This window comes from Pantherophis guttatus, chromosome 2, assembly GCF_059756535.1.
Source record: "Pantherophis guttatus breed Tessera chromosome 2, ASM5975653v1, whole genome shotgun sequence".
NCBI classification, from domain to species: Eukaryota; Metazoa; Chordata; class Lepidosauria; order Squamata; family Colubridae; genus Pantherophis; species Pantherophis guttatus.
In genome coordinates, this window is record NC_142064.1 from 122,236,354 (window position 1) to 122,259,645 (window position 23,292).

The 23,292-nt window shown below is 42.3% G+C and overlaps 1 protein-coding gene across 17 annotated transcripts in view; it reads right to left on the bottom strand.

Moving 5' to 3' along the window:
- The window catches only part of CDK16 (cyclin dependent kinase 16), a 71,863-nt gene that overhangs the window by 22,792 nt on the left and 25,779 nt on the right, over nucleotides 1–23,292 (bottom strand). For 7 of the 17 annotated variants that reach the window (XR_015732833.1, XR_015732834.1, XM_087888715.1 and 4 more), the window contains exons 2-8: nucleotides 13,747–13,889; nucleotides 8,776–8,909; nucleotides 7,611–7,736; nucleotides 7,379–7,435; nucleotides 5,165–5,279; nucleotides 3,774–3,868; nucleotides 2,521–2,583 (exon numbers count right to left, since the gene is read on the bottom strand). Coding sequence is in view for 13 of the 17 variants with exons in the window: in XM_087888715.1 (XP_087744841.1) it covers nucleotides 2,521–2,583; nucleotides 3,774–3,868; nucleotides 5,165–5,279; nucleotides 7,379–7,435; nucleotides 7,611–7,736; nucleotides 8,776–8,909; nucleotides 13,747–13,864 (708 nt within the window). In the remaining 4 variants the exon portion in view is untranslated. Of the gene's footprint in view, nucleotides 1–2,520; nucleotides 2,584–3,773; nucleotides 3,869–5,164; nucleotides 5,280–7,378; nucleotides 7,436–7,610; nucleotides 7,737–8,775; nucleotides 8,910–10,969; nucleotides 11,111–13,746; nucleotides 13,890–23,292 lie in introns of all 17 variants that reach the window. The other 10 variants (XR_004594198.3, XM_034433957.3, XM_034433956.3 and 7 more) reach the window with 3 other exon arrangements.

Genomic DNA, 23,292 nt, shown 5'->3' on the forward strand with positions numbered 1-23,292 from the left:
GGTAATTTCTTTTGAGTGAAACGTATTTGGTTTTCATGACCAGGTTGACCAGTTACTGAGAGGTCCTTAAAATTAGCCTCTTACTGACTTCCTTGGTCAAAAGTGAAGAATCCATGCAAGAAAAAAGGCTCTGAATAAGCTATTATTTTGTTGTTCTCTTCAGCCAAAGGTTCTCCAGTTTCCCTATTAGAGGAAAAGGATGGAACTGATTTACGTAAGGCAGTAAGACATTCTACTATTTTCTCTCTGTCAAGTACTGGGGAAACCAGGAGATTCAGGCAGTTCAAATGAGTATAAAGATTTACTGCAAGCTTAAGTATTTTATTGTTGGCTATTCATCGCCCTGAGTTCTTCGGGAGTAGGGCGGTATACAAATCAAATAAAAGTAAAAGTAAAGTAAAGTAAGTTCTCTATAACAATCTGAACTACTAATGGTCAAGGGAAATTACCAGGAGTTAAGAAAGGAATTGAAGGTGGACTGGATTTAGATCTCTTGTGGGCATGCAGGGACTCATGACTGACGACACATTTGACACACACACACACACACACACACACACACACACACACACACAGAGAGAGAGAGAGAGAGAGAGAGACTCAGCCTGGTCATCTCCTACACTCTCAGTCTTCAGGGTGAGTCCCAGTTTGCAGTTTTGCCCAGATGCATTGGATTAAACAAAGAGGGAGAAGACACCCTTAGAAAGACGGGGTCACTTATGAAACAACTGTTTAAGACAGCAGCTCCTGCACACCAGGTTATTCATAAAAAGTGGAGGCAGCTGAGCAAGATGAAGTTTCCCGATTTCTCTTCCAAACGTCAGGGATGCGACTATAAGGTGAGTTTTAGAGTTTTAGAACCCAGAGAGCGAACAGAATGAGAGGAGCAAAGAATTCTATGATTACATGCCTAATCCAACTTCACATTCCACACGGAAGGAGCACTCTCCCAATCATCAATACCATGTTTCCCTGAAAACATGACAGGGTCTTATTTTCTTTTGACCTCCCAAATAAGGGCTTGGCCTTATTACCGGGGGGTCTTATTATTTTGGGGGTGCAGGAGGCGGCGAGCATGGGACTGGATTTCTGTCGCTGCTGTCACCTCCCCTACCTGTTCTTCGCACCGGCCGAGCGGCTCAACACGTCCCGTCCCACCCAAATGGCAACAGCTGCTTCCCTTTCCTGCCGTCTCTTTATCGAGAGGGGTGGCAGGTGGGGTGGGGGAGAAGTGAGACACATAGAGCGAGACGTGGCTCCTCTTGCCACCTTTTCTCCCCCCATCACCAGGCATGACAGGGCTCCTGCCCCTCGCTTAGCCACCCGCCCCCTTTAGGGATGCAATTTGGGGATGGCAGGTAGGGCGGGTGAGAAGCGGGACTCATGTCTTACCTTTCCAGCTCCGTCGCCGTTGTGTCCAGGGAAACACGCTGTAAAAGAAAACCTTCTTGCGAGTTCAATCAAACTTCTCGAACTCGCAAGAGGTTTTTCTTTTACAGCGTAGTTTCCCTGGACACAACGGCGAGGAAAGCGACGGAGCTTGAAAGGTAAGATCTGTGTCCTGCTTCTCGCATGCGCTAAAAAGCCCGATTGGGCCTACTATCCGGACATGTGTTATTTTCGGGGAAACACGGTAGTAGGGAATTCAGTGATCATCCACTATAGTCCTTAGGAAGTGTGAGGGTTTATTTCATGCCCTAAAAAATGCTGTGCACCAATATCTTTTGACGCCGGTGCTCCTATGAATGTAGGTTGCAACCAGGGTGAATAGTTAGCCCTCCTGCAAAGGTAGCAAGTCAGAGCCCTGAGATAAGTGATCTTATCACTTTTCAATAATCTCGCAAGAGCTGCCTGAGAAATGGAGCTAGAAAACCAGCCTGGAGGTTGCTCTCTCTCTCTTTCTATAGGGAAAACAAGAAATTTGCAGGCCTGCCTGTTAAAAGGAGTGGAAGGGAGGAAGCCAACTAAGGATACTCTCCTCCACTACAAGAAACGCATCAGATCCCCCAATGGAATCTGCAACTACAGGTAATCCTTGACTTACAACAGTTCACTTAGTGACCGTTCAAAGTTACAATGGCACTGAAAAAAGTTACCTATGACCATTTTTCACACTTGTGACCGTTGCAGCATCCCCCATGGTCACATCCTTTATATTTGGATGCTTGACATCTGATTCACATTTATGACCGTTGCAGTGTCCCGGGGTCATGTGATCACCTTCTACAACCTTCTGGCAAGCGAAGTCAATGGGGAAACCAGATTCACTTAACAAGCGTGTTACTAATGTAACAACTGCAATGATTCACTTAACCAATGTGGCAAGAAAAGTCCTAAAACGGGGCAAGACTCGCTTAACAAATTTCTCACATAAATTTTGGGGCTCGGTTGTGGTTGTAAATTGAGGACTACCTGTAATCTGAGTCTTTGCTCGCACTGTAAGCAATTTTTCTATCACTGAAGAAGCAGAAAGCAATCGCTGAAAGGAAAGGATCAGCCGTACTAAGAATTAACCCTTACCTTCACATTGTGCATATTTATTACGTTCCCACAATCATCTAGATACTGTTTGAGGTCTTTATCCTGTGAAAGAAAAGGACAGGATCTTATCTCTGGTACATTTAGTGTTCCAACAAGATAATATTGTTCAACAATAAAATCGGAAGGTCTTAATGCTGGGTAAGCAAACACAGACTGGTAGACACAGCTTTGCAGCCAGAAGATACAGTTCCCACCCTTCCCAAGATATAATGGGCCAATTTAGCAATCTGAGAACCTGTGGTACCCCAAGCATCCACCTCTGCCTCAACAATATTCCAGCTTGAGTAACTTGAACTGAAGTAAGAGGGAGGGTAGCATCAGATACGCCATGCCAGCTGATTCCCAAGCTGACTCATCTTAATGAAGGCATGAGCTTTATTGGATGCTATGGTGATTCCCCACATAGATACAGGCAATTCATCATCCTCTTTTAAGACCCCATAATCCCTTGCAGGGTGACGTCAGGGCAACTGAATGGAGCTGAGTGTTTACTGGCTGGATGCCCTGCCTGTCGCCAATGTGAGTTTTTTTCAGCGGATATATTCTCAGAAAGAGAATATCTGCCTTTACCTAGGATTGAACTCACAGCCTCCTTTTCTGTGAGACGAGAGCTCCACCTCTAGGCCACCGCACCACTCCCTATAGATACAGGCAATTGAATTAGGAAAATGAAGCATGGGAGCTGATGGAAGCCAGTCCCTGATCCAATTCTTTATTCATAGCTCCGCCAAGAAGCATTGACCAAAGGCATTACAAGCCACTTATCTTTCAGCCCCAGAAACTTCCCATGGGAAGCAAGAAAGCAACCGTAGAGATCTACGATATATACTTGTTTTATTTAGAGGTCAAATATATGAAACACTTTACCTTCTTAGAAGGAGGAGTTATTGTGTCATTTATTATGCTTTATTAACCTTTGAGAACTACGGTAGGATCCACCCAAGCTACAAAACTTGCTGCTGAACTGGCTGTTCCAAAAACAAGCAGAGAATTCTCACAAAAGTACTTGAATTCTCCCAAGAAAACTACAATTCCCAGAAGTCTTCAGAAGGATGTCTCTACTGCCTAAAGTTTAAAGGCCATTGTTGTTCAAACCAAAGTGGCAGCTTGCATATAAGGAAAGAAGGCAATGACTCTTAATTTTCCAGATCTTAGTGAGAACTGGATTTTCAGACATAAAAGAAAGTTGTGTCCCAATTTATTGCATTCCCTCCCTTCCTCCATATACTCACTAAATACTCGAAGACAAGAGTCAGGGATTTCTCTGTATGGATGATATCATGCAGGGTCACTATATTGGCATGTTTCAAATCTTTTAAAAGTGAAACTGTAAGAGAAAGAGGGATGGGAGGCATGAGATCTGCATCACAAATACTTCTAATGCAATCATTTCCAAATATGTGGCTTTGACAGAATTATTTGAACATAAAAGAAAAATATTCAAGTTTCCTGTGAGCCCAAAACATACTTAACGAGCTATCAGTTGCACTGCTCTAAAGTTAAGTATTCTAGCCTTGAATTCAATTGTGGGAGAAAAAGCTAGGGACCAACTTTACTCTGTGTAGATGAGTGGAACTGCAATCCAGGGCTGAAAGGGATATGAATGTTAATAAGTGAGCTGTTGTAAGTTGAGAACTATCAGTACAGGTAGTCCTCGACTTACAATAGTTCATTTAGTGATCCTTCAAAGTTACAATGGCGCTGAAAAAAGGGACTTACGACCATTTTTCACAGTTACGGCCTTTACAGCAGCCTCATGATCATGTAATCAAAATTCAGATGCTTGGCAATTGGTTCATATTTATGACCGTTGCTGTGTCCTAAAGTCATATAAATCCACTTTTGTAATCTTCTGACAAGCAAAGTCAATGGGGAAGCCAGATTCACTTAACCACTGGGTTACTAACATAACAACTGCAGTGATTCAACTTAACAACTGCGGCAAGAAAGGTTGTAAAATGGGACAAAACTCACTTAACAAATGTCTCACTTAACAACAGAAATGTTGGGCTCAATTGTGGTCGTAAATCGAGGACTACCTGTATTGCTGTCTGCTGGCAAGTCACAATGCTCATTATTTTTCATTCAGCCCTTGTGGTGCGTAGATGGAAAAGCGAAAATGTCACTTGTAGATCTGTCTCTCTAGACATCTTACTCATCCAGACCTTGACTGAATTCCACTGCATCTATGATTCATATACTATGAATTTATTTATTTTTTTATTTCAAGTTCAGTGCCCCATCTCTGGCAGCCTTCTCTGCTTTGACACGCTCTAAATTGCTCAGGATTCCATGCAGGACCGTATCTGAAGAATATGGGATTAGGAAAGGCTGAACTAAACGTTGGTAAATGACTCCTCTATGTACAGTTATGGCTGTTTGGCTCAGTTGAACGCTATGCTTTTCTTCGCTTTTAAGGTCTACAGATTCTTCTAACCTCCCATCACTTTATAGCTACATGGAGTTCTCAAGGCAGCTTACAAGCGGTGCAATTCTATATCAAGCCAACCAGTTTTCAGGATTCTTTTTCTTTCAAATAATACCTGCCCACAGTTTCTGTTAAAAGACAAGACAATGCCAGAGTTCTTTCAAAGCCCTGGAAGAAGTGGCTACAGGTTTATACCTTCCCGAATGGCTGTGCAAGGGGCGCCTTCCTCGTGCTCAAGACGGATCTCCTTCAAGGCCACTAAGTTGTCAGTGAGTTTACTCTTTCCCTTGTAGACAGTGGCATAGGTTCCCTGATGTGGAAGAGGCAGAATTTAAGTTAACACCCAACATGGTACTTGTAAACTGGTCAGAGTCTCTTAAGACAGTGAGATGACTGGTATACAAATTTGATTAAATAATTTTTGATAAATAAATATCCTGTCATCTTCTGTAAGCACCAGCCCATCCTTCAGTTCTTGCATTTCACCTCACACTTAAGATACAAAACTATAGTTTCAACATGAGAATTATTTCAATGTATATCTCCTTTCATTGTCTCTCATTCCCTTTTCTCATCCTCATCCCATCCGGATGTTCCTCCTCATCATAATTCCTATCTTCCCAGGCCTAAACTTTCCTAAAACAGAAAAATTATCTCTGAAGTTGTACCGATCAGACAAACTTGTCATTTCAATGAGAACAATCCCTATTTTATCGACTGTTCACCCAACTTCTTTGCTACCTTTTCACTAGTGGCAGTGACATTTGTACTCTTCCAACAGAAGAAAATATACCTAACTCAGGGTTGAACTGTGGAGTCCTTGCTGCTCTCTGAGCTTAGTTGTTTCATTACCCGACTAGGTAACATCATCAGTGCCAGTGAGTGTGGAATTTCCTCTTTCCTTGGCAAGAAAACCACATGCCCACCAACACTGGCAGAGCAAGTTACTACAGTATGTATAAAGAGAGAGCAAATTCCGCACTCACTAGCACTGTTGATGTTACCTACCGTATTTTTCAGAGTATAAGACGCACCTTTTTCCCCCCTAAAAGGGGGTGAAAATTTAAGTGCATCTTATACACTGAATGTAGCCCCGCCCACCCACTGGCCCCCACCCTTTGGCCTCTGCCTCGCAGCAGTTATCTCCTTGCAAGCAAACAGCAAGAAAAAAAACAGCTCCTTTCAGCTTCAGCACAGCCTAATTAGCACAAGTTGATTGGGGCCTCCCGACTCTCAGCTGATTTGCTCTTAGCTATTTTGCGCAAGGCTCTGCTGCTTGCTGCAAAGAGGTAAATTGCTGGAGCAGATTTTTTTTTCCTTGTGCTAATCAAGCTATGCTGAAAATGAAAGTAAAGCAGGCTGTTTGCTGTTTGCTGCAACGAGGTAAAATTGCTCAGAGGCAGAGGGAGATTTCTTTTTCTTCTTTTCCTCACCAAAAAAGGTAGATGCATCTTATACTCCGAAAAATACAGTACCTATCTGCAAGCAAACAGCCAAGCTCAGAGAGTACCAAGGACATCACATTTATATTCTTCACAGCCACAATGGTAACTATGTCCATCAGCAAATATGTGAGTCCGGTACTTGGGTTTGCAAGTGCCTCCAAGGCTTGTTTGGACAACAGTAAATTAACCGTAGCACTAAGCGCATATACTGATAGAAAGATACCTGTAACCAGTCTAGTTTTATCAGGACAGGAGAATCTCTGACCAGGAATAGAAAGGAATATTTTGTTCCTGACTTCATAACTTCAAAATAGTTAATCCTTTTCTTATTTAGTATGAAATAGGTCATTAATAAGCCATTCGACTAACCCTCAAAGATGAAATGGGGTGAAATTGGAGCTCTGGATATTAGCTGAGAAATATAAAATTCCAAGTGCATGTGCTTCTTTTCTTGGGGGAAGGGAAGGGAAACTGAATCTCTGTTCAAGGACTTCCAAATACAGGGTTCTGACTACATTTGACTCTCCCGGGCAAATCAAGTCCTAAAGGTGGCTACCAAGATGATAGGAATTTTAAAAAGTATTAGAATAAAAGGTCGAATAATTTGCTCATGTGCTATACGAGGATAGTGAAAGTAATCGTGCAGTTAGAGGTCATGTCCAAAATCAGAACACGGAAGAAGATTGAAGCCTGGGAGGTAGGCTTATTTCCCACAACCAATGGTTTGGTCATGGCTACTAGAGATGGTAAGAAAACAACCCACTGTAGGATTCTGTTCTCCCCCATTAAAAGACTGGCAAGAATCCAGGACCAAACAGGAAGATAAAAAGATGGGAGCTGAAATCACCCTGAGCCCCTATACACCAAAACCCAATGCATGTTGAAATAAAGAACAACCATTTGTGAAGTGAACTAAAATCCAGTTCTTACCTTTGACCAGTCTGAAAAAAGCCACAACACTCACCTCTCCCAATTTGTCCAACTTCACGTATGTCTCCAGCTTCCCAAAGCCAATCTCCGACTAAATGAAAAAGGACCAAGGAACAAAGTGTAATGGATCTGCCCTTTTCGGGCTGAGGTGCTTAGGGAGTCAGCAACAGCAGCAGTTGCTGACCTGCAGTACTTATTACTGGTCCCGCACCAGTGAAGGGGGAACACTGAGAAGTAGGAAGGAGAGACAGACGATTCCTATTTACCAAAGAGACTCTGCGTAACCGCCTGCTCAAGGGCTTGTCAAAGAGAGGACTGTTGAGGGTCAGTTTCTCCAGGTAGCCTTCAGGCAGACGGATGTCAGCAGGGAGTGACAGGCGCTTGTTAATATCCTGGGAAGCAAGGAAAAATTAGTCAGCTTTTTTTATTAAAGCCTCCCAAAATTAGAAGCCTAGATAGATGGATGGATGAATGGACTGAGAGATAGTAAAAGGAAATGCACAGGCTAGAAGTGAAGAAAACAGAGTCTCCAGCTTCTCCTGCAGTAGCCTGATACAAAAAAAAATCACAACCTCCCCTTTAACCAGTATGAAATCTAAGCAAAGAGAAGACTAGGTAAGTCCTGAGAAAAGCATCGATAACCTTTGGATTCTTCAGGACCTCTGGGGGCGATCTAGAAATCTTGGTAGGAGTTTCCTGTGCGATCTCACAAATCCATATAAGGGAATACAAAGAAGTCACAAAGAACGATCACATTTTACTGAGCAATTAGACCAGTGGTGGAATTCAATTTTTTTTTACTACCGGTTCTGTGGGTGTGACTTGGTGGGCGTGGCAGGGGAAGTGTACTGCAAAATCTCCATTTCCACCCTACTCCAGGAGAAGGATACTGCACAATCCCCATTCTCTCTCCACTCCTGGGGGAAGGATATTGCAAAATCTCCATTCCCACTCCACTCTGGGGCCAGCCAGAGGTGATATTTGCTGGTTCTCCGAACTACTCAAAATTTCCGCTATCGGTTCTCCAGAACCTGTCAGAACCTGCTGAATTTCACCCCTAGGTTAGACTCACAATATGTTAAACTCGGTATCTGGTTAACAAATAGTAGATGTAAATAAACCACTAACAAATCAACCCCAAATTAATTTAGTCTAGCATGCAATGCAAACATGGCGAGGAATTCTGTGCAAAATCCATGCATTTATCATTTGTCTTACTTTATCTGAGGTTACTTGGAGTAGACTTTGCATTCCCTAACCTCTGAAGTTAACTTTGGGGAGTAAAAGAAGAGAATGTAACTTGAGAAGCAAGACATCTTTATTCCTTTCACATCTCTCCATACAAAAACAGCCCATTATAATGGGAGACAGAGAACTCTTTGTTCCCACCTTAAGCTGTCCCTCCATCATTACCAGCCAGCACCCACATACCTCAGTGGAAATCTTGCGCGCCGGGTTGTTCCGCATGCGCACTCTGACTGGAGACTGCACCTCATCTGACGATGTTCCTGATGCCTGATCACTCTCACCATCCGAACCAATTTTGAGGTCCTCATGAACAATTTCTGCACCAAGGAGAAATGCAGATGAAGACACGGTGGGCAGAGAGGACTCACCCCATTCCCTCCAATATTTGTAAGGCTGGGCTGTAGAAGGAAGCAACGGATCAGCCCAATGTGCTGGAACTAGAACTCCCATCATTCCCAGGCCATGGGCTATGCTTACTGAAACCTCTAGAACTGCAATCCCATTACAATTGGTGGGCCCTAGTTGGGAAGTGGCTGCTGTCAACCCCAAAGCATAATGTTTTATGTAAAGTCATAAATGTTTTAAATAAATGCCCTTTTAGTTCGAAACCATTTTATGAATGTTCCACATATGTTCCACCCAACACTGAATTCTTTTTCCTTTTTTTTTTTTTTGCAATCAATTCCATCTTTCCAGAAGGTTTAGACATGTTGCCACCAGGAGTACCTCACCAAAGAAAAGTAAGGCTCCATGACTATAGATGATAGACTGGACTTCACTTTTTTAGACTGAACACAATTTTAAGGGGTTCCCTGCATATAAAAAGCTACCACAACATGTAAGAGCCTTTGTTCGACTTTCCTTCTGCCATGTAATTGTTCTATATTAGCAGGATTTTAAGTTCTACATCCTACTCCGTTATCTTACTCAGCTATAGGGGGTATAGATAAGATCAGAAAATGGGATAACATATTTGCCACCCATCTCATTTCAGAGCGACACTGGGCATAAAAAACATTAAAATTGTCCAGTATAAATATACACCCAATTATCCCCGATTTATTAATCATTTCTGCTAAGATAGTTTGATAAGTTGTGTTACTTATAATTATGTTGGTTCCACAATTTCATGTAAAAAGTTCTCTAAATGTTCAGTATCATAATTTAAGTATGTAACAATCAAAAGTATATACCACTGTCGGCCAGCCTTCCTCAATATGATGCCCTCAGGAAATGATAGCATCACCCATCTTCCCCAGACAGCATTAGGCACTGGAAAGTATAGCCCAGCATATCTAAAGAGCACCAGATTTAAGAAAGTTGCTCTGGGAATGGGATTACACTGGCTTTCTTATTCTGTGCATCTTTTTAAAGACAACATGAACCTTGAGATCTGCTTCAGTATTTTTAAAAAAACAGATATATGTTGAATTCATGTCAGTGATACTCTCAGGAACCCAAAACAGTATTTTCTGATCTAATGCTTTTAATGCCCCAAATTCCCAGCCTCCATAGCCATTGCTATATGTCATAAGCCAAAAGTGTCTTTTTTCGAATCAGGAAGCTTCAAATCCCAGTAAATTAAACTGAATTAAGTTATAACTCAATACCTCTGGAAGTTACCTGGTTGGGAAAGGCTGATTTAAAAGGACAGCAAATCACTTCATACTAAGGCCACTGGTCCAGCTGCTCAGCACTCTCTAGAGAGCAACATCAGGGTAGTTTTATGAAAAGATTCCCACTTTATTCCTAAAGCACGTCAATCTTTCATCTCTCACAGAAGATTGTGCTAATCACTTTCTGCTCAAAATCATCTTATACAGAGGATGTGCCTGGCATAAACTAGACATGTGGAAGGCACTTAGAATAGCCCAGGAAAAATAATAAAAAGTAAATGTGACATCATGGCCAGGTTCACACATTATGCTAAACCAGGATTTTGAACCATAGTTACTGAAAAAATCCACCTAGCTTTAGGGACAACATCTGCTGTAATACGGGTTTCACATATTGGGCTAACAAATCATACTATGCATTAGCATAGTGAGTGAGACCAGCCAGAATAAAACACACAGATTCAGAATGATGCACTGGATAAAACCAAGGCTAATTTCTCTTCAAGTGAGCCCCAGCAATTTGAGACTCCAACTTCCTTACCAACCTCATCCTGGAGCAGAAATGCAAGATTCTGGGTCCCCCAGACTCCTTACTCAAGGAATTGATGTAGTACCCCAGCTTGACCCAAGAGGCTCAGGTGTATAAATAAGTTAACAGGGACTCCAAAAAGCCTCCTTTGAAGTCAAACTGGCTTGACTTGTAGCCTCAACCCACAATGGGGAGCCCTTACTGGCAGTACAGTGCGAGGTGCGATAGTCACCTAATCGGGTGGTACGGCCAAGGTGAGAGCTCAGGCTGCGGCTGACGGCCAGACGGGGCCTGCTGAAGGAGCCTGCGTAGTGGTGCAGGAAGGCGTGAACGCTGCGGGAGGTGCTGGGATGCACACTCTTCACTGTGGGGCCTGGGGGGCAGGAGAGGGAAGGGAGGAGGAAAGCCCACAGACAGACAGATGGGAGGGAGGGATATGGGAGATGCAGGAAAAATGGAGGGATACACAGGGGGCCGGGGAATGTGGTGTCGGGGCAGTGAAGAACAGAACATCAGCAAAAGGAGAAAGGGAAGTGGTAGGAAGGGAAACACCAGTGAGAAGCAGAAGTAGCAGCAACAGAGGGAGAAGGAATGTGGGATCCCAGAAAATGGAACACCAGAAGAATATCCATCTCCACCCACCACAAAAAAGTGGAAGTATAAACAGGGGGAGGGAGGTGGAAACAAAGGGAAAACCCAAGCAACATCCCAAACGGAGTGATATGGAAAAGACAGGTGCACGAAAGGCGGAAAAGGAAAAGAAGAGGTCGCGCAAACAGCCCACAGCAAAGAACCGAAGGCATGGGGGACAGACAGTGGCCACCACATAAGCGAAGGGATTGATGCCGCCACAGAAGAAGGGAGGCCAATATAAACAGAAAAATGGAAAAAAGAAGAGGGGGGAAAAAAGAGAAATATGAAAGAAGGAAAAACAAAACACAAATCAAAGTAGAATGGAAATCAAACTCAAAAGACAGCCCTCAGCCGAGGGGCAGAATTAGGGATATAACGGAGGGACAGGACTTACCTGAGTGAGACAGCTTTCTCTCTACTATTTTAATAAATGGAGATCCCAACCCACCCCTCAAATATATTTGAGATTGGAATATTTATAATATAACAATGAGTAATGTTGGTTTGCTGCACTGTTTCAACTCACAAAATATGTCTTCTAGTGTAGCTTTTCATCAGTTTAGCAAATTCTACAGAATCTCAGCTGCATTCTTAAAAGTGAAAGATCAATATTCCAGATCTCACTATTACACCCGTAGCCCTGACCCAGCAAAGGCAAGATGGGTTGAGTAGTCCACAATGAATTTCCAGATGTCTATTGGCCTTGATTATGCCTATGCCTATTCTTTTAGTGCAACAGAAACATCTTAAGTCATACTCACTGATTTCACCTGCACTAATGCTCAGGATCAGACTCAGAACTGCTTTCTATGCTATTCTGCATCCATCCAACACGTCCTTCATTTTCTGCTATTGTGAGTTTAGGATGATGAAAATAGGTCATGCTGGCATATATAGAGAGAAACAGAATGCATCCTTTTCCCCTTCACCTTTATTACCATCATTTTTCACTTCTAAAGCTGTCCATTACTGTAGCCTAGGCAGTTCAGTTCTTTAGATAAACTAGTTTCACAGCTGGGTAAAAGGGCCTCCAGGTTGCAGGGAATTATCTGACCATTTGCAAAGGAAGTTGCTAAAACTCTTTGAAAAGCATTCTGCTGAATGTGCTGATTCTACTGAATGGGGGCATATTTATGTCATTTTAACACAGAACAGCCCTACTTAACCCAGGGTTTGGCAATGTTCAAGAAGTCAGGAGCCACAATTCTGCCTCCTTATCTTCCAGAGGGCTTCAGGAATTTGTCCATTTTTTAGAATTGGAGGAAGGGGGGTAGGGAATGTTCAATGGTAGAAATGGAAGCCTCCAGAAATCCAATCACCTCTCCTTAAATTTCCAAAGGCTAGTTTGAAAGCAGCTTCCAAATTGCCACTGAGCTGGTAAGGAAGTTAAAGGTGAGAACATAAATAGTTTGCATCCAGATGTCTCCCGTTTCAGTTCCCATCCTTCAAACTGAAAATATATTCCCACCCACCTACCCACACACACACACACACACACAAGTTAAAATCAGCCTGACAAATGTACTGGATTATTTTTTTTTTGTCCTTTTTAAAAAGCACCGTGTACCCTGTGGGATTCTACTCAGGCTTGCAACTCATTGGCCTTAATAAACTGCCATGACACTTCCATATGAGTGAGTGAGTGAGTGAGTGGAGTGTATGTGTGTGTGAGAGAGAGAGAGAATGTTCATGCAAGCTGTATAAATTTTAGCATTAGAAATGTGCTTCTTCAAAACTATTTTCAGTACAAAGGGCAACCATTACATTCTATCCTGGATGTCCCACCCCAAAATGCATTCTTCACTCCTTTGCACACCATTACTCAGCCTGTTGCAGGACCAGTGATGGGGCCTATCTCCAAAGACAGTCCAAAAGCTTCAGTGAGTACAAAGAGCCCCTGCCCAGAGTTTGAACAAGGCCAGTAGATCAGAAAACATTCCTTCGATTTTGTGCCATCTCCTGATTGTCCTGAAGCTTTCATTCCTAATCCCAGATGCTATCTTAATTTCTGAATACCTGGAGGCTTGATTATCTCAAAGACTAATCCTATGCCTATAAATCCTCTCTATCTGGCTATATAGTCATCTATAAATCCAACTATTTAATAAGGTTTACGTTAGAAAATCTTCTAGGTCCATTTGCCAGTGCATAAAAGTTTCACATCAGAAGTTTAGACAGGCAGCAAAGTCTGATATCTTCAACTGAGTTAATAAAAAGCTTGAGCTTAAAGAAGCTTTGCCAAGCACCCTATGATTTTGCTGCTTTTTAGCATAATGTTCTGTTAAGGGTACAGACAAGAAAAGCGACTGTAAGTAAATCAGAAAAAAAAAAAATCTGTCGATTCTCCCTCCAAGGAAGATCAAGGAGGGAACTCACCATTGTCGCTGCTGTTGTTTTCCTCTATATTAATGGGTTCATTGAGGTTTTTCTCTACAGTTCGGCTCCCCCGCAGCGTCATGGACAGCTGCCTCTTGATCTTCTTCATCCGATCCATGATGGGGAAGGGGCTGGAGTCACTGCTGAAGGTATGGGATGAGGAAAAGTTATCCAGGGTGTTAAACAAGCAATTTTATTTGGTATAGAATATGTCAGATGTAGCAAAACTAATGCAGCATTAGACTGCAGCTCAGATTCTTGGCCAAACAGTGGCTGGTAAAAACTTGAATGAATGAATGCCGTCAATTAAAATGGATTAAAAAAACCCAAAGTGACTCATCAAAGTTCCTCCAAAATTCAGGGACAGCTCTTAGAGACTTTTGTATCTTAATTGATTTTTAAACAATATTTTTTAGATACATGGAATACATCTGTACAAGACAGCCTAGTCTAGCATCCAGAAGATTACAGCCCAAGATTTTACTGGAGATTTCAAACCAACATCAAATCTCTTACTTTACTTGATCCCCAGGTTGAATAGTTCAAGGTAAAGCAACCTATGGTTCCAACAGCTCCATCCAACTTGACCAAAGGTACCAAAATTGCTCTGTATCTTTTCATGTTTCATCTTCCATGTTTTTGTCCTTTCTATTCACTCCTCTGGAGAACTTCCATTTTCACATCTCAACCACCATTTCCTAGTCCATAACCTGTATTCCTTGACTTCCCTGGTTTCACCTTAGTTGAACTCCTCCTTTTTCCATCGTTCCATCCCTAGGTCTACCTGCTCATTCCCCTTCTTGGCTTTGACCAGCTCTTCCGACTATTTGTTCTTCTGGGAAAATAAAGCGTGACAGCCAATCACTGCCAGAAACTAGAGAAGCACCAACTGCCATAAATTCCCAGCGCCGTTACCGTGTAGTGATACAAATAAATATATGGTTTTAATTTTTAGGGAGATGGGAGAATAAAATAAATTCTGTTTCTGCATTACTGAAGGTCAGCGCAGATATGAATGGCAGGGGAATCGCTCACAGAACCAAGAGCATGCTGTTTATCAAATTAAACTAGGGCAGAGCGCAGCAAACATCCTACACAATGGCACTATGAAATTCACCATTGTACAGCTATCTACACTGGGGATTAGATAGCTTCGTAAAGAATACGACTGATAGTAGCTATTATCTTCAGTATAGAAGCCTGTATCTCAATAACTGTTCCTTGAGGGAAAGAGAGGGAACCCTATTAAACTTGTATGATGCTTAAGGGGTTCCTGAAAGCATCTGGTTACCTACCATCTGTGGGAACAGAGCACATTGCCTAAGTGGCCTTTGATATGATTTAACAGAGCATCTGAACATCTGAAAATCCAGGAACACAACCAGCCTCTTTTTTTCCATCTTATGGTGACCCTCTTGCTTGAACAAGCCAGGTGGACGGCAGCAGAACTTACACTTCGTGGCCAGATAGGCTCTACTTAACTGTTCACACTTTTGTCCACAAGTAGTCCTCAATTTACGACCACAATTAAGCCCCAAATTTATGTCGCTAAGTGAGAAATTTGAAGTGAATTTTGCCGCATTTTACAACCTTTCTCACCACAGTTGTTATGTCAATCACTGCAGTTCTTAAGTTAGCAACCCGGTTGTTAAGTGAATCTGGCTTCCCCATTGACTTTGCTTGTCAGAAAGTCGCAAAAGGCAATCACATGACCCCGGGACACTACAACCGTCATAAATAAGATCCTGTTGCCGAGCACCCGATTTTTGATCACGTGACCCTGGGGATGCTGCAACGGTCATAAGTGTGAAAGCAGGGGTGAAATCCTCCTGGTCTGCATCAGATCGAGCGATCCGGTAGCGATCTTGGAGGCTGGTTCAGCAATCCAGTAGCGATGGCGGAGCAAAGCTCCGCCCACCCGCCTGGGTGTTGTTACTTTCTGGTTTTAACCAGGAAATAATGTGTTAATTACCTTCTGTGCATGCACAGAAGATCTGCAAGCGCACATGAGGTCTACCTGTACTGTGCTTTCTCTGATCAGCAAGATTCCTCAGACTTATACTGGCTTCCACAAAAGTGAGACAATGTTTCTCTTCCAGGTTTTAAAAAAAAGCAAATACTGTAGTTTAACACCAAACATTATCTCCTTTACTATCTCTAAGAAAGCCAGTCAAAACCCAACGAAATTGAGAAATTCCCCACCGTGCTTGCCTTTTTCACCCCGAATCCAGTGAAGGATCTATTCTTAAGAGCCACTCTGACCTCCAACAGAAAAGAATTGAGGAAGCCAAAAGAAGCCTAGACAGAGTGGCTTTATAGCAAGGACTTAACAGGCAATCTCTTTTTATAGTATGAAATCATTAAATGACAGGAGGTAGAATGGACTGAAGAACGAACATACTTCCTGAAAGGTAAATTTAAGTAAAGCTTGCCAGGAGGCAATCTCACCATAACTCTCCTTTGGGAGGGGGGGGAGGAGTTATAAGCAACACTGTTTATGTTTCCACCTAAAAGTGATAACTCCATTGGATATCAGGGTATAATGTCAAAGGCAGCTTATATGAACCATCATCTGGACACTGTAGAAAACTGAACAACCTAACAATAAAACAGTCAATGGCCTGAGGACAGAACTAGTTCCTGGGATACTTGCCAGAGGCTGGAAAACATCAATAGATTGGCCATCCACCCTTCCCCAAGCTTCTGCTCTCAGAGCTAATTATTTAGTGATGAAGGAAAAAATAATGCGTGCCTCAAAGGTGTAGTCTCAGTTCACGTGGAATGACACATAGGGCTGTCACCACACAAAAAGGGAAAGGCAACTTCCTCAGAAGGCAGAGCTAGGTGGAGACCTGGAATGGTAGCGAAGCATGGAAGGAAAAAGAGCTCTTATGTCCTTTGTCACCTGCCCTGTAACCCAATTAGCCAGTTGCCCTCGGGCACAAAGAAGAATGCTGTATAGCCAGCTTGTGTGTGTAGAATTGGGCCTAGACAAATGAGACCCAAGAGGTACGCCAATCTACAGCTTCCAGAAAGGAGTTTATGTAGCAAATGGTAGGATTTCTAAAGTAACAACTTGGATGAGAAGGGTTTTTCAACAGCGGTAGGTTTAAGACTCCACCATTCCGAGCCATCAAAGAGGAATGCATTTGGTAAACTTTCTGCATGTCAGGGAGACGAGGGAAAATAAATCTTTTTTTTTTTTTTTAAGACTGGCTTTTTATGTCATACTTATCACCAAACGGGGATCTGGGAAAATGTTCTGCCCTGGGTCATTGTGGCTGACAATACAATTAGCATAATTGATGCTAAGCACATAATTCGAAGGGTGTGAGTCCCTGCAGAAAGCCTCCCTTCCCCATCTGTGGCATTCCTGAGGGAAAGAAGGATGACGTCATCTGAGGCCAGAACAAGCTATGTTTGATTACAAACTAAATCGGGAGGCTTTCTTGCTCTCATCTGCTTATGGAGCATTTATGAAATTTAAGCACAAAGAATGGTAGCGAATAAGGAATCTGCCTGGTCTAACCATGCACTTCACAGATGAGATCCAAACCCAGCAAGCAAGCACAGGAACTGGATCTGCTGAAGGTCATAATTTATCAAAAGTGGAATAAGCTTTCCTTCTTCGCAACTGGGCCTACATGTAATTTGGAATCAAAAAGCCCTCATTCATTGCCATATTTTGCTGCAAGGTGGCTGTGACATTCCTAGTATTAGCCACATTCAAAATGCTACATCTGCTTGTAAACAGAACAAATGACTTCCCCCTATTTAATACTCTTGTGTATTTACTGTCTTTCCTACATGCAGACTTTGCAAAACGCTTCAAGCTACCAAGACAGGCACAGCCCATCAGCCACGTACAGTGGCTAATGATTTATTCAAATGCCTCCCCATGTTTCATTACCGCAGGCAGACAACAGCAAAAAAACAAAACAAAAACCCTCCCACCAGATTTATTTATATACTCCACTGCGGCCTAGGTAGCCATCAGACCAACCTGGCCCAAACTTGTACCTTGACTGAGTAGCAATCAGCAGGGGAAACTTCTCACGGCAAGGAAATGAACATGATTGCATATTTATGCCTGTTGTTAAAACTGTAGCGGCAAGAGGCGTGCAAAACATTTCAAATTCAAAATGGCTCAAGCTCACCATCCTCTAATTCGAGTTCAGAACACACATTGCAGGTGTGAAAAAGGGAATTCAAACATTTTGCACATTTTTACTTTTAAAAAAAAAATCCTTTATTTGGGATTATCAGCACAATCTCTTTCTATGTTGGTATAGGACATTGTCATTTGTAAACATTCAGTAAAGCAAGCTTTTCAGTTGTATACATTGAATGATTAAAAAGGAGATATTGAAACCAAAATCTCCAGTCACTTAGTTCAGCAGACGCCTCAGATCATGATACACAAAGTTTGCCTTCCACAACCTGGCCCCTGTATATTTGTAATATTCCAGCTCCAACTCTGGACCTGCATGGTCATTAGAAATCCAATAGAGCAAATAAAGCATATTTTAAATTTTAAGTACGTATTTTTGGCATAAACAATACTCAGCACAATCCAAAAAACTATGTATAAATAGCACTCCTATTTTGAGCGGAATTTGAACAGACAGCTTGAACATTAAGGATGCAAGTTGCAATATTGAATGGTTTAAGCATTAGATACATTATAGTTTTGTACCTTCTAACCTTGAGCTCCTGAAAGAAAGGCAGGATATCTGATAAATCCATACCTTTAAGGGTAATGCTCAAGATCAGACAATTTGATTTTGCTGAATACTTAACAATGCTGGAAAGGGAAATTAATGCTCACTTCTGGTTAGAAAGGACTATTTCATAAATTTGTGCACCCCATTTCCACAATGCATCTTCTCCAACCAGCTCCAGGTGGGAAAACTTGGGGACCTCTACCCAAGTTTTTCCAATTACCTACCTCGGCTATGTTCCTGCCAGGCCCAACATCCTTGAGTCAAAAAGATATGACAACCTGGGAGCCCAGGATTATGAGACAGGCAGTGAACAGTAGGCAGGCTATGAGTGAAGATGACATCCTTCACCTCAGTTTGTCACTTCGTGTTAAGAAAGAGCAGGAGAAGCCCTCATTAGCTTGGGATAATTTTAGGATGTAGAGCTATTGCCACCAGCACGCCCACCAGAAAATGTATACAGGAAATACAGCAGTGATGTTATCCAATGAGGGGTGTCCAAAATTTCCAGTCTTCCTTTGGAAGTATTGGAGTTTGAGGGAGTATGTAAAGTAGGTGTATTTTACTTCCTATTTCTTCAGAAAAAAATATATATATGCCATCCAGTTTTGATAGTATGATCAGGGGGAGCCTTGACTAGAGGCCACATGTGGCCTTTGGGATGTCCACTATTGTCTACAGCAGTGGTCCCCAACTTTTTGGGGTCTGCAGACCGGCGGCAGCAGCAGGGGGGGGGAAGAGGGGATGGTTGCGCGGGCACAACCTAATCCAACACATGCATAAATAAAGCTTTGCACACTTGCCCGCAGCTTGCGTGGCCCCGGTTCCCAACAGCCCAGGGATTGGGAATCCCTGGCCTACAGAACAAAGAGCGGCTCCCTGAAATTTCAGACAGAGGTTTTTGCCAGCACCATATGATTTTTGCAAGGCTTCATAACTGTTTTATATCCTTTGCCAATAAAATGATGAAGCCAGCTCATAGCAACAAGTCATGTTAAACTGCAGTCCTTTTGTGTTCTAACAATCACATACCAACACGTGTTCTTATCTATAGTATAATCTACTCTTCACCATTTCTGGCCCATAGATGTTATAACTGATATATTTGTCTGGGTCACAGTTATGTTGGGATTTGTACAACACACTAATCCATGGTTTCTTTAACCATGTTTACCAAAGAATTCCTATTAAACAAGAGTAACCAGGCAATCCTCTTCCAAAACAAATTGCTGAGTGAAGCAACCACAAGTTCCAGAGGTCTTCCTTCCCTCTTTTATCAGAAGAAGTTATCTGGTCAGCCTAGGGCTCTGATAAGCAGATCCAGTCCTTGACCCCTTGGTTTTAGAGGGGTCAAGGAAGGAGAATAAAATGTAAAAATGGCAACTTCTGATGTTTTGCCAAGCTCAGCTCGTAGGGCAAAAGATCAAGAGGGACAGATAATCAACAATGATTGTGTTCATATGTCTTCATAGAGGGAATTCGTATCATCCGTCCCTGGAATGACAACAGCGTGTATCAGCCTCAATTTTTTCATTTCAATATAATTTCATTAATTAAGGAACCACCCAAAATATCTCATCAAGCCATGGTGTCCACCACTTGGGAAAAAAAAAATTAGCAACACAACGATCTTTGACATATACTGGGAGGGGACCACAGGAACACATCTCCGAAGTGCTAAATGGACAGGGGGCAAGAAGTAGAGAGAGAGAAGTTGGATTTACATACTATGCTGAAACCATATGTATTTTTCTTTCCCTAAATCTGTTTGCGTGATTCAGGAGACCATGGTTGATCAAATCACAATTTATCACAATAACCAGGTGACTACAAGAGCAAGTATCTTGATATGTCCTCCACCAATAGCAATAGCACTTAGATTTATATACCACTTTACAGTGCTTTGCAGCCCTCTCTAAGCGGTTTACAGAGTCAGCATATTGCCCACAACAATCTGGGTCCTCATTTTACCCACCTTGGAAGGATGGAAGGCTGAGTCAACCTTGAGCCTGGTGAGATTTGAACTGCCAAATTGCAGGCAGCCAGCAGTCAGCAGAAGTAGCCTGCAGTACTGGACTCTAACCACTGCTCCACCGTGGCTCAAATCTTGGGCTTTGCCTTGGCACTGAAGTCTGAGCTATTGTGTAACTCTAATTCTCAAGGGTATACAATAAACACAGGGCCCAGATCAGTGGTGGGTTCCTCCCGGTTCCGCCGAGCTGGTAGCGGTGATGATATGACGTCACCGAACCAGTTCTGTCCCCCCCCCCCGCGTTATTCTTACCTTTTATTTGGCCCCACCCCCAATCTATTGCTGCCTCCTGAGTCCTAGCTGATCAGCTAGAAGGAAAAAAAAACTGTTTAAACGCTTGCCGTGGGGCTTCAAAGGGCCGCCCTACAGCTGATCAGTGTTAAAAGGCAGTGTGGTGGTAAACCGGTGCCTCCAAAAACAAATGAGTAGACCGGTGCCTGCAAAAATAAATGGGTAGACCGGTGCCTCCAAAAACAAATGGGTAGACCGGTACAGCTTTGCAAACAGTTAAAAGCCTGGTAGATCAGTACCTCTGCTAAATCCTAAAGAATTGTCACATGACCATCAAGCCACGCCCACAGAACCAGTAGTAAAAAAATTTAGAACCCACCCCTGGCCCAGATAATAGAAGAACAAAAAGTGGGGAAGAAATCAAACCACTTTTAAAAACATATCAATATAGCATTTATCTTGCTGGCTCCATCCATGTCTCAGTACTTCAGCATAATATATCTGACTGTGACAAGGTCCAGTGATAATAACCATCTCTTCTTGTATATTTCAAAATCTGTTCCTCAGCCATAAACACATACATACATATGTGTGTGACAAAGAAAGTATATACTTTCTATAACAGGAAGTCCTCAACATATTGTACAACTGTTTGTTTAGTGACGGTTCAACGTTACAACAGCCTTGGAAAAAATGACTTCCTGACCAGTACTCGACGTTACGATCATTGCATCACCCCCCCGTTACATTATTGCAAATCCAGCACTCGGCAACCAGTTCACACATTTACCACAACTGCAGCATCTTGCAGTCACATGATTGCAATTTGCAACCTTCCTATCTGCAAAGTCAATTAGGGAAGTCGGGTTCGCTTAATAGCCACATAATTCACTTAACAACCGCAGTGATTTTTCTTAGGGACCATGGTAAAAATGGTTGTAAAATTGAGTCTGTCACATGCTGACTCAATTTACAATCACACTGGTTTATGACAGAAATTCTGGTCCCAATTGTGGTCATAAATTGAGGACTACCTGTACAATACAGGCACTATTTCACTTGTGCTGTGGTATACTCTCTATCAACAGCTACAAATATGTCTATTTTTAAAACTCTATGTAGATTCATTTACATATGTGGTCACAAAACTCTGACAATGTACTGCTACACATTATTAATGTTCACCATGCCGGGGGGGTGGGGGGTGGGGGTGGGGGTGGGGAATCTCTGCCAATTAAAAAAAACTAGGACAGTAGAATGGTATGACTTGTAAAAGTTTACAATAACAATGACCAATGGAGTACAATATAGTATTGTACCTCTAACTGTGATATCACGGTTTCCTACTTCTAGGTATATTTTAAAGATTTTGTACACCTCTACTATAAACCCACAATAGATCTATCTCCCCTTTACCAAAAAAAAAAAAAAAAAAAAAAAAAAGCAAACATGCCCTTAAGTCAAACTTGACTCTTGGGAGATTACATCTATGCAGTGTTCTTGGCTGTCAACAGTGATACTATTTTCTTATTTCATTTTTTTTTTTTTTTTTTTTTTACCTTCTCAGCCTCAAATTTCTGGGTGGTTCTTCATCAAAGCACTAATGAGAGCTAACCCTGTTTAGATTTTGAAATCAGCCAACGTTAGATGTCACCAGCTGAGGTATCTTCTTTGAATCCTCCACAAATAATTGATTGATATTTTAGTGAGAATAATGTTGTAATTCTGTCTAAAGAGACACCACTATGCATTCTACTTCATCAAAGTGTAACTCCCAAAATTAGCTGGAGGAGAGTGAATGGCTATTAAACTGTGGCATGAATGAATCCTAAGGTCAAGATTGGGATACACTCAGCCTATCGGTGTTGCTGACTAACAATTCCCATCAACGCCCCAAAGGTGCTTTTTCAGGAGGCAACTGGACTTGTTTTTTCTTATTTTTCTTTGAAGGCTGAAGCTTCTTCAGCTCTGACTGGATGGTGGGAAGTGCAGGGATTTATATTCCTTGCAGACAGCTGGTCATTTGCATTCTTTTAGAGAGTCCTTGAGGAAATCCCCTGGAAATCCATTCAGAAAAACAGAGAGAAGCAGAGCTGAAGAAACTTCTTGGATAAGAAATGAAACGTCTTCAAAGAAAAACAAGAAACTTTAGTTGCCTCCTGAAAAAGCACCTTTGGGACAACCATGACCTGGATACCTGAGAATCTCCACAGACATTTAGCTATGCACTTCGGGATGAACACCCTTCAAATGGTGTTGGGAGTATGAATGTATTTCCAGAAAAACTGCAGACTACAGAAACCATTTGGCTTCAGTTTGAGATACAGACAACACAGACTCATCCCCAACAGCCTGCGCTTGTCTTTAACAGTGAAGGGACACAGGGCAGAAAACATCCTGCAGTCAAGAAGGCTCCACACCCATTTGTACTACTCAAGTGACACAGATAAACCTCCAAGTAGCCTTAACGACTCTCTAAAAAGAATGCAAATGATCAGCTATCTGCAAGGAATATACCATAAATCCTTCCACTCTCTACCATCCAGTCAGAGCTGAAGAAAC